At 36.5% G+C, this 13,055-nt stretch overlaps 1 protein-coding gene across 1 annotated transcript in view; it reads left to right on the top strand.

Annotated features, from left to right (window-relative positions):
- Positions 1-13,055, top strand: part of SLC6A19 (solute carrier family 6 member 19) — a 56,586-nt gene that overhangs the window by 23,108 nt on the left and 20,423 nt on the right. Inside the window, exons 3-5 of the mRNA XM_044665310.1 lie at positions 7,489-7,626; positions 10,400-10,581; positions 12,163-12,273. Coding sequence (XP_044521245.1) covers positions 7,489-7,626; positions 10,400-10,581; positions 12,163-12,273 — 431 coding nt within the window. The remainder of the gene's footprint in view (positions 1-7,488; positions 7,627-10,399; positions 10,582-12,162; positions 12,274-13,055) is intronic.

The raw sequence follows: 13,055 nt of genomic DNA on the forward strand, positions 1-13,055 counted from the left end.
AGGAAAAGAATCCACTTAAAATATCTATAAAAGCTCTTTGTGGTGGCTTTTGGAAATTGGAAATTGAAGGGATGGCCATCAGATGGAAAATGGTTATATAAATTGTGGCCTATGATAGTGGTGGAATACACTGTTCTGTAAGAAATCACAAGCAGGTCATTTTAGAAAAACCTACATGAAAGACCTATTTGAAGTTATGAAGAATGAAATGGAATGAAATGAGCAGAACCAAGAGAACACTATATACAGTAACACACATATTGTTTGAAGAAAGACTTATATATGACCACCTCCAGAGAAAGAACTTATAAATAAAAACAAGCAAGAAATAATTTTATACATATGCACATATATTTTTCTTCAAAAATTTTTAAACATTTTAAATATAATTTAATATAATATAATATAATTTGAATTTTATAATGTAATGTAATTTAATATACAAATTATTATGTAATATATAGCATATATCATATAATATAAAAGTAAATATACAAACACATCAAATTATATTAATATAATAAAATATAATTTATGATATAAATTATTTTTATAATTTAATTTAATTTAAACTTTAATAATAATTTTAATATAATTTAATAAAAAATAATTTTTGAAGTGTATATTTTATCCTAGAGACAATAAGGAGTCACCGAAGGTTTTTGAATAACATAGTCATGCTTTAAGAAAATCATTTTGCCAATTGTGTGAAAAATAGATTGGAGAAAGAAGAAACTTGTGGCAGGAAAACCAGTTAGCAGACTATATAGTTCCATTTCGAAGTGACATAAATGGGACAGCTAGGTAGCACAGTGGATAGAATGCCAGGCCTGGAATCTGAAGGCTCTGGCTTTGAATGAATCTGGCCTCAGACACTTCCTAGTTTGTGATCCTGGGCAAGTCATTTAACCCCACTTGCCTAGCCCTTACCCCTCTTCTATCTTAGAATCAATATTGATTCTAAGGCAGAAGGTAAGTGTTAAAAAAAAAAAAGAGGAAATGATATAAGTATTAAATAAGATAATGAAAAAGTGAATGGTGATAAGGGAGAGAAAATGAAATAGGCTGTGGAGGTACATTCAATAAGATTTAGCAAGAGATTTGATAGGTGTTGGGGTTAGAGGGTGGGGAAAGAGAGAAGAATCAAAAATGACTTCAAAGTTTTGAACCTGGGTAACTGAGATGATGATGTTAGATATCATCACTAGAAAGAGGAAAGTTGGAAGGACCAGCAAATCTAGGGAGAAGGTAACGAATTCCCATTTGGATTTGTTGAAATAGTAATCCCAGAAGCTAAAAAACAGAAGCTTTTTGAAGGCAGAGAAAATTTGGTTTTAATCTTTTTTTGAAAAATAAAACCTTACTGTCCATCTTAGAATCAACGCACTGTATTTGGTTCCAAGACAGAAGAGAAATAAGGGCTAGACAATGGGGGTTAAGTGACTTGCCCAGGATCACACATCTAGAAAGTGTCTGAGGTTAAATTTGAACCCAAGATCCCCTGTCTCTAAGCCTGGATCTCAATCAACTGAGCTGCCTAGCTGCCCCCGAAAATTTTATTTTAATCTTCATATTCCCAGAAATTAGAAAAGTACCTTCCCCATACTTGGTGCTTTACAAATGTCTGATTTGAATTGATTTGAAGCGTCATGCCCATCATATGTGCTCAGTTTCACTATTATTGCTATTGGTTTAATAATAATAATAATTTCAATTATAAAATACNCCCATCATGGGGTCTGACTCTCAATTCACTGAGCCACCCAGCTGCCCCTAGCTGCACCCCCCCTCCATCTTTAGAAAGCAATCACTTAATCTTACCAACCTGGCTATACAGAATCCTATAGATCTCCTCCCTTTCTCAGATAAACTTCTTTTAAAAAGGCATCTATATTGAGTCTCCACTTTATTCTTCTTTCTTCTAAACTTTCTTTAGTCTGGCTTCTGACCTCCTCTTTCAATAGACATTGTTCTTGCCAAAGTTACCAGTGATCCCTTAATTGCCAAATCTAATGGCCAGTTTTCCTTTTTGACTTCTCTGTAGCATTTGGCACTGTTGAGCATCTCCTAACCTAGATATTCTCTCCTCTTTGGGTTTTCATAACCCTGCTCTCTTCCGGTTCTTCTCTTCATCCTTCTTTATTAGATAATTGTCTACGTAATGCCTATTAATTGTGGATTGTATCCCAAGACTCTATCTTGGGCCCTTGTCCCTTTTCCCTCTATACTTATACTGCTGAGTGATCTCATCACCTTCTGTGAATTCAGCTAGGATCACTAAGCAGATGACTCCCAGAGGAAGCATCAGAAAGGCAGTGTGGTGGAATGGAATGAATTCTGGATATGGAATCATGAGAGATGCCAGCTCAGGTCCTGGTACCAAAACACATATTTGATTGTATCCTTGGCCTTCTCTCTTCCTCCCACACGACACTATATCTCCTCTCTCTCTCTCTCTCTCTCTGTATTGGTTATCTCCCATAGCTCGAGAGCTTTCCTTCTTTACATTTTAGGATCCTTGACTTGTTTTAATGAAAAGCTCAAATGGCATCTTCTGTAGGAGACCCTTCCCAGCACCTGGAAACATTAGCACCTGCCCTTTTAATGTCACTTTCCATATATTCTACATAGGATCCTAGTTACATTTTTCTTCCTCACTAGAATATAAAATCAGTGAAAGAAGGAATTGCTTTTCTCTGTAAACTCAGGGCTTAGCACTAAGTATTTAGTAAGTCCTTAATAAATGCTATTTAATTGACTGGTTCATTCAGAAGTTTGTAGTTTATATCATGATTAGGTTTGTTTCCCAAAAGGATCAGGGAAAAAGGAAAAGAATCCACTTAAAATATCTATAAAAGCTCTTTGTGGTGGCTTTTGGAAATTGGAAATTGAAGGGATGGCCATCAGATGGAAAATGGTTATATAAATTGTGGCCTATGATAGTGGTGGAATACACTGTTCTGTAAGAAATCACAAGCAGGTCATTTTAGAAAAACCTACATGAAAGACCTACTTGAAGTTATGAAGAATGAAATGGAATGAAATGAGCAGAACCAAGAGAACACTATATACAGTAACACACATATTGTTTGAAGAAAGACTTATATATGATCACCTCCAGAGAAAGAACTTATAAATAAAAACAAGCAAGAAATAATTTTATACATATGCACATATATTTTTCTTCAAAAATTTTTAAACATTTTAAATATAATTTAATATAATATAATCTAATTTGAATTTTATAATGTAATGTAATTTAATATACAAATTATTATGTAATATATAGCATATATCATATAATATAAAAGTAAATATACAAACACATCAAATTATATTAATATAATAAAATATAATTTATGATATAAATTATTTTTATAATTTAATTTAATTTAAACTTTAATAATAATTTTAATATAATTTAATAAAAAATAATTTTTGAAGTGTATATTTTATCCTAGAGACAATAAGGAGTCACCGAAGGTTTTTTAATAACATAGTCATGCTTTAAGAAAATCATTTTGCCAATTGTGTGAAAAATAGATTGGAGAAAGAAGAAACTTGTGGCAGGAAAACCAGTTAGCAGACTATATAGTCCCATTTCGAAGTGACATAAATGGGACAGCTAGGTAGCACAGTGGATAGAATGTCAGGCCTGGAATCTGAAGGCTCTGGCTTTGAATGAATCTGGCCTCAGACACTTCCTAGTTTGTGATCCTGGGCAAGTCATTTAACCCCCAGTTGCCTAGCTCTTACCCCTCTTCTATCTTAGAATCAATATTGATTCTAAGGCAGAAGGTAAGTGTTAAAAAAAAAAAGAGGAAATGATATAAGTATTAAATAAGATAATGAAAAAGTGAATGGTGATAAGGGAGAGAAATGAAATAGGCTGTGGAGGTACATTCAATAAGATTTAGCAAGAGATTTGATAGGTGTTGGGGTTAGAGGGTGGGGAAAGAGAGAAGAATCAAAAATGACTTCAAAGTTTTGAACCTGGGTAACTGAGATGATGATGTTAGATATCATCACCAGAAAGAGGAAAGTTGGAAGGACCGGCAAATCTAGGGAGAAGGTAACGAATTCCCATTTGGATTTGTTGAAATAGTAATCCCAGAAGCTAAAAAACAGAAGCTTTTTGAAGGCAGAGAAAATTTGGTTTTAATCTTTTTTTGAAAAATAAAACCTTACTGTCCATCTTAGAATCAACGCACTGTATTTGGTTCCAAGACAGAAGAGAAATAAGGGCTAGACAATGGGGGTTAAGTGACTTGCCCAGGATCACACATCTAGAAAGTGTCTGAGGTTAAATTTGAACCCAAGATCCCCTGTCTCTAAGCCTAGATCTCAATCAACTGAGTTGCCTTGCTGCTCCCAAAAATTTTATTTTAATCTTCATATTCCCAGAAATTAGAAAAGTACCTTCCCCATACTTGGTGCTTTACAAATGTCTGATTTGAATTGATTTGAAGCGTCATGCCCATCATATGTGCTCAGTTTCACTATTATTGCTATTGGTTTAATAATAATAATAATTTCAATTATAAAATACTTCATCTTTTTAGAATACTTACAAGACCATTTTTTAATATGAGGCTCCCCTATGAAAAGATAGTCAACAGTGTAAGAGCATGTATGATAGGTATCCAAAGGATAGTCTAAACCAGAGGTGTCAAACACACAGCCTGGCCCCCACACTCCCCAGTGCAGTCCAAACCAGATTAAAATGTGACTGGGAAATATTTAACAAAATCAAACACAAAAACACAATATAATACAGAAATTGTTAAAATACGGTTTTCTAAGTCAACATATAGCTCACAGGGATCCTTACGTATGACTTAGTGGCCCTCTTTCTATTTGAGTTGGACCTCTCTGGTATAGATCAATCAGTGTTACAGGAATTCAGAGAAAGAAGAGATCTTTGCAGTGTGAAGAGTAAAAATGCTCAGAAGCTGGATTCTAGGTGAGAAAAATCAATTTATTGATTAGACTAGCAATAACCAATAAATTAAATGATCCAGGATCTGTTGGTGATCAAAGACAATTCATTCAAAATCTTAAATCATTTAAAAACCATTTTGAAAGCTCATTATTCAGCCCTTCCTGAGACATCTCTAATTGGTGGATACCTAATAAAGAGGTTGGTTTTTCAGTCCCTCCTTCATCTCCTCATGATGATGGGGGAGATCACATGTTTGATCACAAGATTCCAATATCTTGCTTATCTAGATGGAAGAATTAAATCAGGTCTAGTTAAGATTGACATTCATTGTTTATCCTCATGAATAAATTAAGGATATGGCCATCTCACCTCCTTAGACATACTTTATTAGAGCCAGATTTGTTTACCAGAAAAAGATGAATCTTAGATTCTCAATTGTCCCAATTTTAGAAGATGCTCTGGGGAAAGGGATGTAGGGTATCATTCTTAGGTCTATCAGGACAAAAGAATGAGGAAAAGTCTTGAAAAATACCATGTTAGGGCAGCTGGGTAGCTCAGTGGAGTGAGAGTCAGGCCTAGAGACAGGAGGTCCTAGGTTCAAACCTGGCCTCAGCCACTTCCCAGCTGTGTGACCCTGGGCAAGTCACTTGACCCCCATTGCCTACTCTTACCAATCTTCCACCTATGAGACAATACACCGAAGTACAAGGGTTTAATAAAAAAAAAATACCATGTTATATAGAGCAGTATGAGAATTAAAATGATAGTGTAGTAAGAATAAATCTCAGTGGAGAAGAGTGGTTAGGGAAGACTTAGAAAAATGAAAAGAACTTGAATGCAAAGAACAGAGTGGGAGTGAGTAAGAAAGGAACTTACATTAGGATGTGGAAACCATGTTTGGGGAACAAGAAAATGGGAAGTTATTGAAGAGGAGCCAAGCAAGAGGATAAAATGGAGAGGTGTATTATACTTGATCCTAGAGGTAATAGGGAGTAATTGTAGACATTTGAACAGGGAGCAATATGATGAAAGCAATCCTTTAGGAAGGCTGATCTGGCAACAACAGGTCAGACAAATTGGAGTGGAGCAAGAATACCAGTAAGGAAACTCTCATAAGAGTCAGCAAGAGGTTCTGAGAGTCTGAACTATTTATGCAATGAGAATGTGAATGAAGAGATGGATGTGAGAAACATTAAATGGAAGAATAAGTAGCATTTAGTGACAAATAGACTATGGGTGCAAGGGAAAAGAAAGCTTTAAAAAGATTCAATTTTTCATGCCTGGAGGCTTTGGGAGAATAGGATTCTAATAGCAACACCCATTTATATATAAATATGAATGTTCTAATTATAAATTATTCTTATAAAATGTTTAATTGATCTCTAAGAACCATTAAAGTAGGCAATATCTTTCTTAGCCTAATTAGAACTATTGTGCATAATGCAATGTAATAAAACTGGTCCTTTGTACTCTATAATTCATGCCTTTGATATTGGCTCCTTCCCTTCCCACCTCCAAGTTAGTTTGAATAATACAAGTTTTATTGTATCCTCACTTTGCCAAAGAAGGTCCACCCTCATGGTATTCTAGGGATGTTGGCTCTGCTTTACCTCCATACCATAGAAAGAATTGATTTGGACCCCTTTGTCATAGAACAATCTTGACTCCAAAGAAGAGACACAAGTAAATACTTCTTCCCAATATTGCCGAGGTGGGGGTCCATTATTGTACAACATGATGTATACCAGATTTTTTCATTGTGATAACTTGATCCCCTCCTACTTTTCCAGTCTTTCTATACACACACCAGACATACATGTATGCATACACACACATCACATCATATACCACACATACATAATAAATACCACACATATACAGGCATACAAAGATAATAATTAATTTCACTGAATTCTTTTCTTTACAAAAATTCTTTGTGATAACAAAGGTTTTCTTGGAGGAATGATACAGGAGGAAGTCTAGGTAATGTGAAAATAAAAGACATCAACAAAAATCTATTTTCTAAAAAGCTATTAAATGTCTGAAATGTACAGGTGTCTCAAAATTCTTAGTGCAGCTTAAGGCTCTAATAGCTTTTTTACATACCTTTTGCCCTATAGCAGTGTTGGTGAAGTATTAATGCCCATTCTGCCCCCCACCCCCCAGCCTGGAGGAGCTGCTCCATTCTCCCTCTTACCAACATCTGAGGACATTTTTGCATGTCCCCCCACTCTGTCCAGTGGCCCAAAGCAAGCACTTCCTCATCCAGCTCTCTCCTGTAATGTAGGGGGCTCACAGATGACTTGAATTTGCCCTCTGTGTACTTGAACTCAAAAACCTTTGCCAATGCTGTCCTATAGTATCCCAGAGACTTATCATGGCTTTGACTGTCAAAGGGGAATTATATGCTTGGTTTAAGTAAATAGATTTCATTTGCCTGGCACAGTGTCTTTACACAATACACATATTTAATAAATATTTGCTCACTTGAATTAAAGTGGATACATTTCATTGCAAGTTTAATAACTCTTCCTCTCTCCCTCTAGGCATTGCCTCCATGTTTGTCTCCTTCATGGTAGGTTTGTACTACAACACCATCATTGCCTGGGTCATGTGGTATTTCTTCAACTCTTTCCAAGATCCCCTGCCTTGGAGCTCGTGCCCACTCAACCAAAACCTAACAGGTACCTGTAGCAATCCAAGTATACATTAATTGTGATATTATTTTAAGAAATATTCAAAAACTTAACTCTTATACTGCTAATGATTGATCTCTGCAATCTTGAGTCAAATTGAATGTTGACCTTGCCAAATCCCTAGCCCTTCCCTAAGGCTACACCCCAGAAGAGAGTCAGTTATCTCAGTCTCCTTACTTTTCCTTCAGTGATCAATTAACATAGGTATCAAACATCAGTAGATGCCTTAGGCCATATCCGATCTGGATCTGGATCCTGATCTTAGCTCTACTTATTGTTTTAGGTTTTGGCAGTTTGCATTTTATGATGATTACCTCATAATGTTACTGTATCAGGCCACCAGCCTCTCCCCTTCCCCCCATACTGTTGTAACCCCAATAAAAGTGACAAGACATCAGTTGGCAAGAGAGCTCTTGACCATCAGAGCTCCTAACCATGAAGCTCTTGACCATCAGAGCTTACTCGCTGTCTGTCTACCTTATGCCAAAACTTTCTGTGTCTGTGTATCTTTATTCTCGCCTTATGTTCTCTTTCCATTAATCCTTAACCTGTAACCCATTTTCACTCAGTCCTTGGTTCCCCTTTCTGAGTGTCCAACCCACTAGGAATCTTCGTGAAGCTGCTGGACGGCTTCAGTACTAATGCCAGGGCCTTTGGGATCAGCCAAGGCTATCCCATCACTCTCTAGTTTTCAGTGATTAAGATAACTGTGAGCCACTTTACCCAGTGGAACTGCAAAATGGGAAAACTGGTGTAGAAGCCAAATGTGTATCTTAAATGCCCTGAGCAGAGTGAGGTAAATTGGTTTAGATCTGAGATTGTCTTTTAACAAAATACTTTCCATTTTACATGAAGGATTAAATAATGCTTCTAAAGTATTTTGCAAACTTAAAGCAGTGTGTTACATGCGAGTTATTGTCATTATTATTATTATTATAGCATTTTAATTTTTTAATTTCAGGAGTGTATATTTTGGGATTCAAGGTTTGCTCAGAATAAGGCATACTTGAGAGCAACGTGAAATGATGTAGTTATTCTGTGTGTATGGTTTTTTAAAAAACATATTTTAAAGAGAAAAAAATTTCTAAGGAAAAATCTTAGCATCATAGTTTTAGAGATAGATGAGAACTTAAACTTTAAAAAATCCACTTCCCTCTTTTTGCTGATGAGGAAACTGAGACCCAGAAAAACTAAGTGATTTGCTTAAGATCACACAGGTAGCAGAGGCAGAATTTAAATTAGGAACTCTGATTCAACACCCAGCACCCTTTCCGCTATACCTTGCTTCTTCCCTCCATCAATTTTCACACAGAACAGACAACTTGAAATGAGAATTTTTTTTTTGAGGCAAATTGATAGGAGTGCCAGTTTGGGGGTTGGCAAAACCCATTCTGTCCCTGACTAGCTGTATAACTGAGTCAGTGGCTTAATCTCATCAGTTCATCTACAGGATGGCCATAGTAACAATTACACTACCTGCCTTACAGTATTATTGTAACAAAAGGTCATCGTGAGCCTTGAAAGTACTCTAGAAACTCTGAACTCTAGAAAGCTCTGAGCTGGGTGGCTCAGAGGATGGAGAGCCAGACCTAGAGACAGCAGATCCTGGGTCCAAATCTTAGTATTAGCTATAAGACAGAAGGTAAGGGTTTAAGGGGGGAAAGTGCTAGAGAAGTATGCATTAAAGAGACTAAAAGGAGGATGCTGTTTTCCATTTTGTCTTTGAATCCCCTGCACCTAGCAGTGCACAAAGAAGGACGGAATGATGACTGTTGGATCATTAGACTGAGTCATTCTCATTTATGAGCAAATAAGACGTTTGAGGTTGTGCTACAGATATCCTCAAAAATGGCTATTTGAAGTCATCTGCACACAATGTGATGACTATCTCTAAGTAGTTGTTTAAATACCTGACCCCCAGAATTTCATAGCAAGGAAGCATCCAACCCCTCCCAAGGACTGGACAGTCTGGGCTTCTTGCTACATCACCTATGTGCAGATTCACAACTTCTAATTGAAGTTCTGTCCATCAAGAAGTTTGTAACTCAGGCACTTTCTGGAGAATTTTGGCTCTTTTAAATGGCTTTTGAAATTATACTTTAAGATCATACCCCCAGGATTCACTCACCAAAACCCAGCTCCAATACAGAATTCAGCTTGGGACAGCCTGAGGCCAGATTTGAGCCTAAAAATCATCTCAGGGGCAGCTTAGTGGCTCAGGGGGTCAAGAGCCAGACCCAGAGATATTCTAGGGTTCAAATCTGGCCTCAGATACGGTCTAGCTATGTGACCCTGGGCAAGTCACTTAACCCCTGTTGCCTAGTCCTTATCACTCTTTTGCCTTAGAATCAATAATTCCAAGACAAAAGATAAGGGTTTGTGTTCTGTTTTGGTTTTTTTAAGTCTTATCATAACAAAACTCCAATGTAGATAAATTGCTTTTTCCTCCAGTCTAGAGTGGTTTTCTTACTCCTGTCTTTATTGAAATGTCTAAAGGGCATTGGAAAGAGGGTGAAAAAAGTGAGCAAACTGGAGTTTTCCATTACTTAACTTCTCACTTTGTCCTTAATCCTCTTTACCCTTGATTGAAGGCTCCTCCAGGAAGCCAGTTCCCAGGAACTCTTCCAAGTCTTATATTTCAGAGGATGATGGGCTTCTTCCACATAGAAAAGCCACCAAAGTTATCATTAACTTCCCATTAATTCATTTGCTGAAAACAGGGTCAGAAAATTTATCAAACCCTATTTTGTTCCTTTTTCAGGTTATGTAGAGGAATGTGCCCAAAGTTCTTCAGTGGATTATTTTTGGTATCGAGAAACTTTAAATATTTCTACCTCCATTGATGATTCAGGATATATTCAGTGGTGGATCCTGCTGTGTTTGACATGTGCTTGGAGTGTCCTTTATGTGTGTACCATCAGGGGCATTGAAACAACTGGAAAGGTATTTGGGTTTAAACTGATTGATGTGATGGCAGGGATTAGGAGGAAAGAAAGGGGAAAATAGAAGGAGCAAGTATAACTTTTCTTTTAAAAATGGTAACCTCTCAACTAGAGAATGCTCATGGGATCATAGATTGGGAGCTAATAGGAACCTTAGATAATAATTATTATTATTATAGTGAGCATTTATATAGTGTTTTAAGGTTTGTGAAACATTTTACAAATATAATTTCCTTTTATTCTCACAATTCTGGGAAAGTAGAGCTTGTTATTATCCTCATTTATAGTTGAAAAAGCTGAAGCAAACAGGTTAAATGACTTTTCTAGGGTCACTAGGGTCACCAATAAATGACTGAAGCAGGATTTAAACTTAGGAAGATGAGTCTTCTTGATTCTGGGCCTTACACTCTATCCACTGGGCAACCTTGCTGTAAATATAGGCACTTTAATTTTTCTATGATAATTTATGAAATACCTTGCAGGATTTTATTATTTGTCAGTAATTTTATTGCCTTTGCATGCCTCTGGTTTTTCCAGGACACCTGCACATTCAGAGGACATAAAAAAAAAAAAACTTGCATCTCCTTGGCCAATCCAGACATCTGGTCATCTAACTTATATTTGCTTTGGGGCTCAGAGTAAAGGTTGAGAGAATTAATTCTATTCTGGCCAAAACTGCTGAGAAATGACACCTTTTAAAAAAGAAACTGCTGCTACACATACTTCTGATTTTTGCCTCCACTCTTTATTTCTTTAAACACTTTATTTGTTCATGCAATAAATATTTATCATGTGCCTACTAAGTGGGATATCACAGGGGATATCAAGCTTAGCTCAAGAAGTTTTCATTCTATAGGAAGGAAACAACACGAACCCATAAATACAAACTATGCAAAGTAAATACAGCTAAAGGGAGAGTACTAGGAACTTTGGGTTTGGGATAAGGCTTTAAGGGGCCTCTTGAGCTGAGCTTTAATGGAACCCAGGCATCCTCTAAAGCAGAGGTGAGGAGTTAGGAAGGGCATGGCAGGCACCGAGACAGGCTAAACTAAAGAGTGTGACGGATATAAATGTGCAGCAATCCAGGAAAAGCAGGCTAGAAGCAGACTCTGAAGGAAATTAAATAACACAGAAGCCTGTGTTTTATCCTAAAGGTAATAGAGCATCACGGGAGCCTTCTGAATAGGACAGGGACCTGATCAGACCTTGCTTTAGAAATATCAACTGGGCAACTGCAAGCAAATGGAATGGAGACAGGAGAGAATAAAAGCTGGAGGCCAATGAGGAAGGAGGCTTTTTGCAAAGTGCTAAGGGCCTGAATTTAAGTGGTGGGAGTGGGAATAGAGAGAAGGGGATGGATGCAAGAGGTATTTCACAGAGAAAATTGACAAAACTTAGCAATTGTACTTTTATTCTTTTTAGACAAACTATTTCCAATTCAGCCTCATAGGACCATAAGATTTCAGAGCTGGAAAGGAGCTCTTTATGATAAAATATTTTGCTCTTTATTGGGGTTGGGTTTTTTTTTTTCAGCAATGGTTCTAATTTAACATTTAAAAAAATAATGTTGCTTCCCTTTTAGGCTGTGTACATCACATCAACTCTTCCTTATATTGTCTTGACCATTTTTCTTATCCGTGGCTTGACATTAAAGGGGGCCACCAATGGAATTGTCTTCCTCTTCACACCCAATGTAAGCGCTTTTGTCTGCTCTATCCAGCAATAGAAATATTGTTTGAAGAATGACTTGTGTATGTTGACCTCTAGAGAAGAAACTAGATAAATAGATATAAGTAGATACAATATATAAATAGATACCAGAATAAATAAAGATAAATAGAAATAAGCAAGATATGAGCCCTAGTGTAGGGAGGGGGAGAAGGGAGGGAGAGACCTTGAAATTTTACTATACCAAACAAATAAATAAATCATTTAAAAAAAATTTTAGAGTATACCTGACAGTGGAGCTAAGAAACATAGATTCGGTTGTAGATCAGGCTCTATTTTCTAAGGGTAATTCATAGACATCTTCAGTCAGTACCTCTTGTCCATTTTCCTACTTCTTCCTGCCCACTTGAACATTAAGGGTTGTGGGCATTCCTGGTGGGAGCTTTGAGGTTTTTCTATTTTTCTTTTGGGGCCAGTTATTTTCTAAGGGGGTGGCAAATGGGATGTGCTCTAGCAGGTGTTAGGGGGAAGCTGTTGTTTACTCTCATGATATAATTCATCCCCTAAAGCAGCGATGAGATGATCCCATCAATTTATAATTTATCCCTTTCAAAGTTTATAAAAAATTCCCAAGTCATTCAAATTTTTCCCTAGTCACATTTTTTATAGAACTTTGTTTTCTTCATTTAAAGAGGAAATTGCAAAGTTAGTTGAGAGTTAGTTTGACTCTTACTGAGTGGTGAAACAAAAGTTTACATATATATATATATATATATATGTGGAGAGAGAGAGAGAGAGAGAGAGAGA

Source organism: Gracilinanus agilis, chromosome 1 (genome assembly GCF_016433145.1).
Source record: "Gracilinanus agilis isolate LMUSP501 chromosome 1, AgileGrace, whole genome shotgun sequence".
Lineage (NCBI taxonomy): Eukaryota > Metazoa > Chordata > Mammalia > Didelphimorphia > Didelphidae > Gracilinanus > Gracilinanus agilis.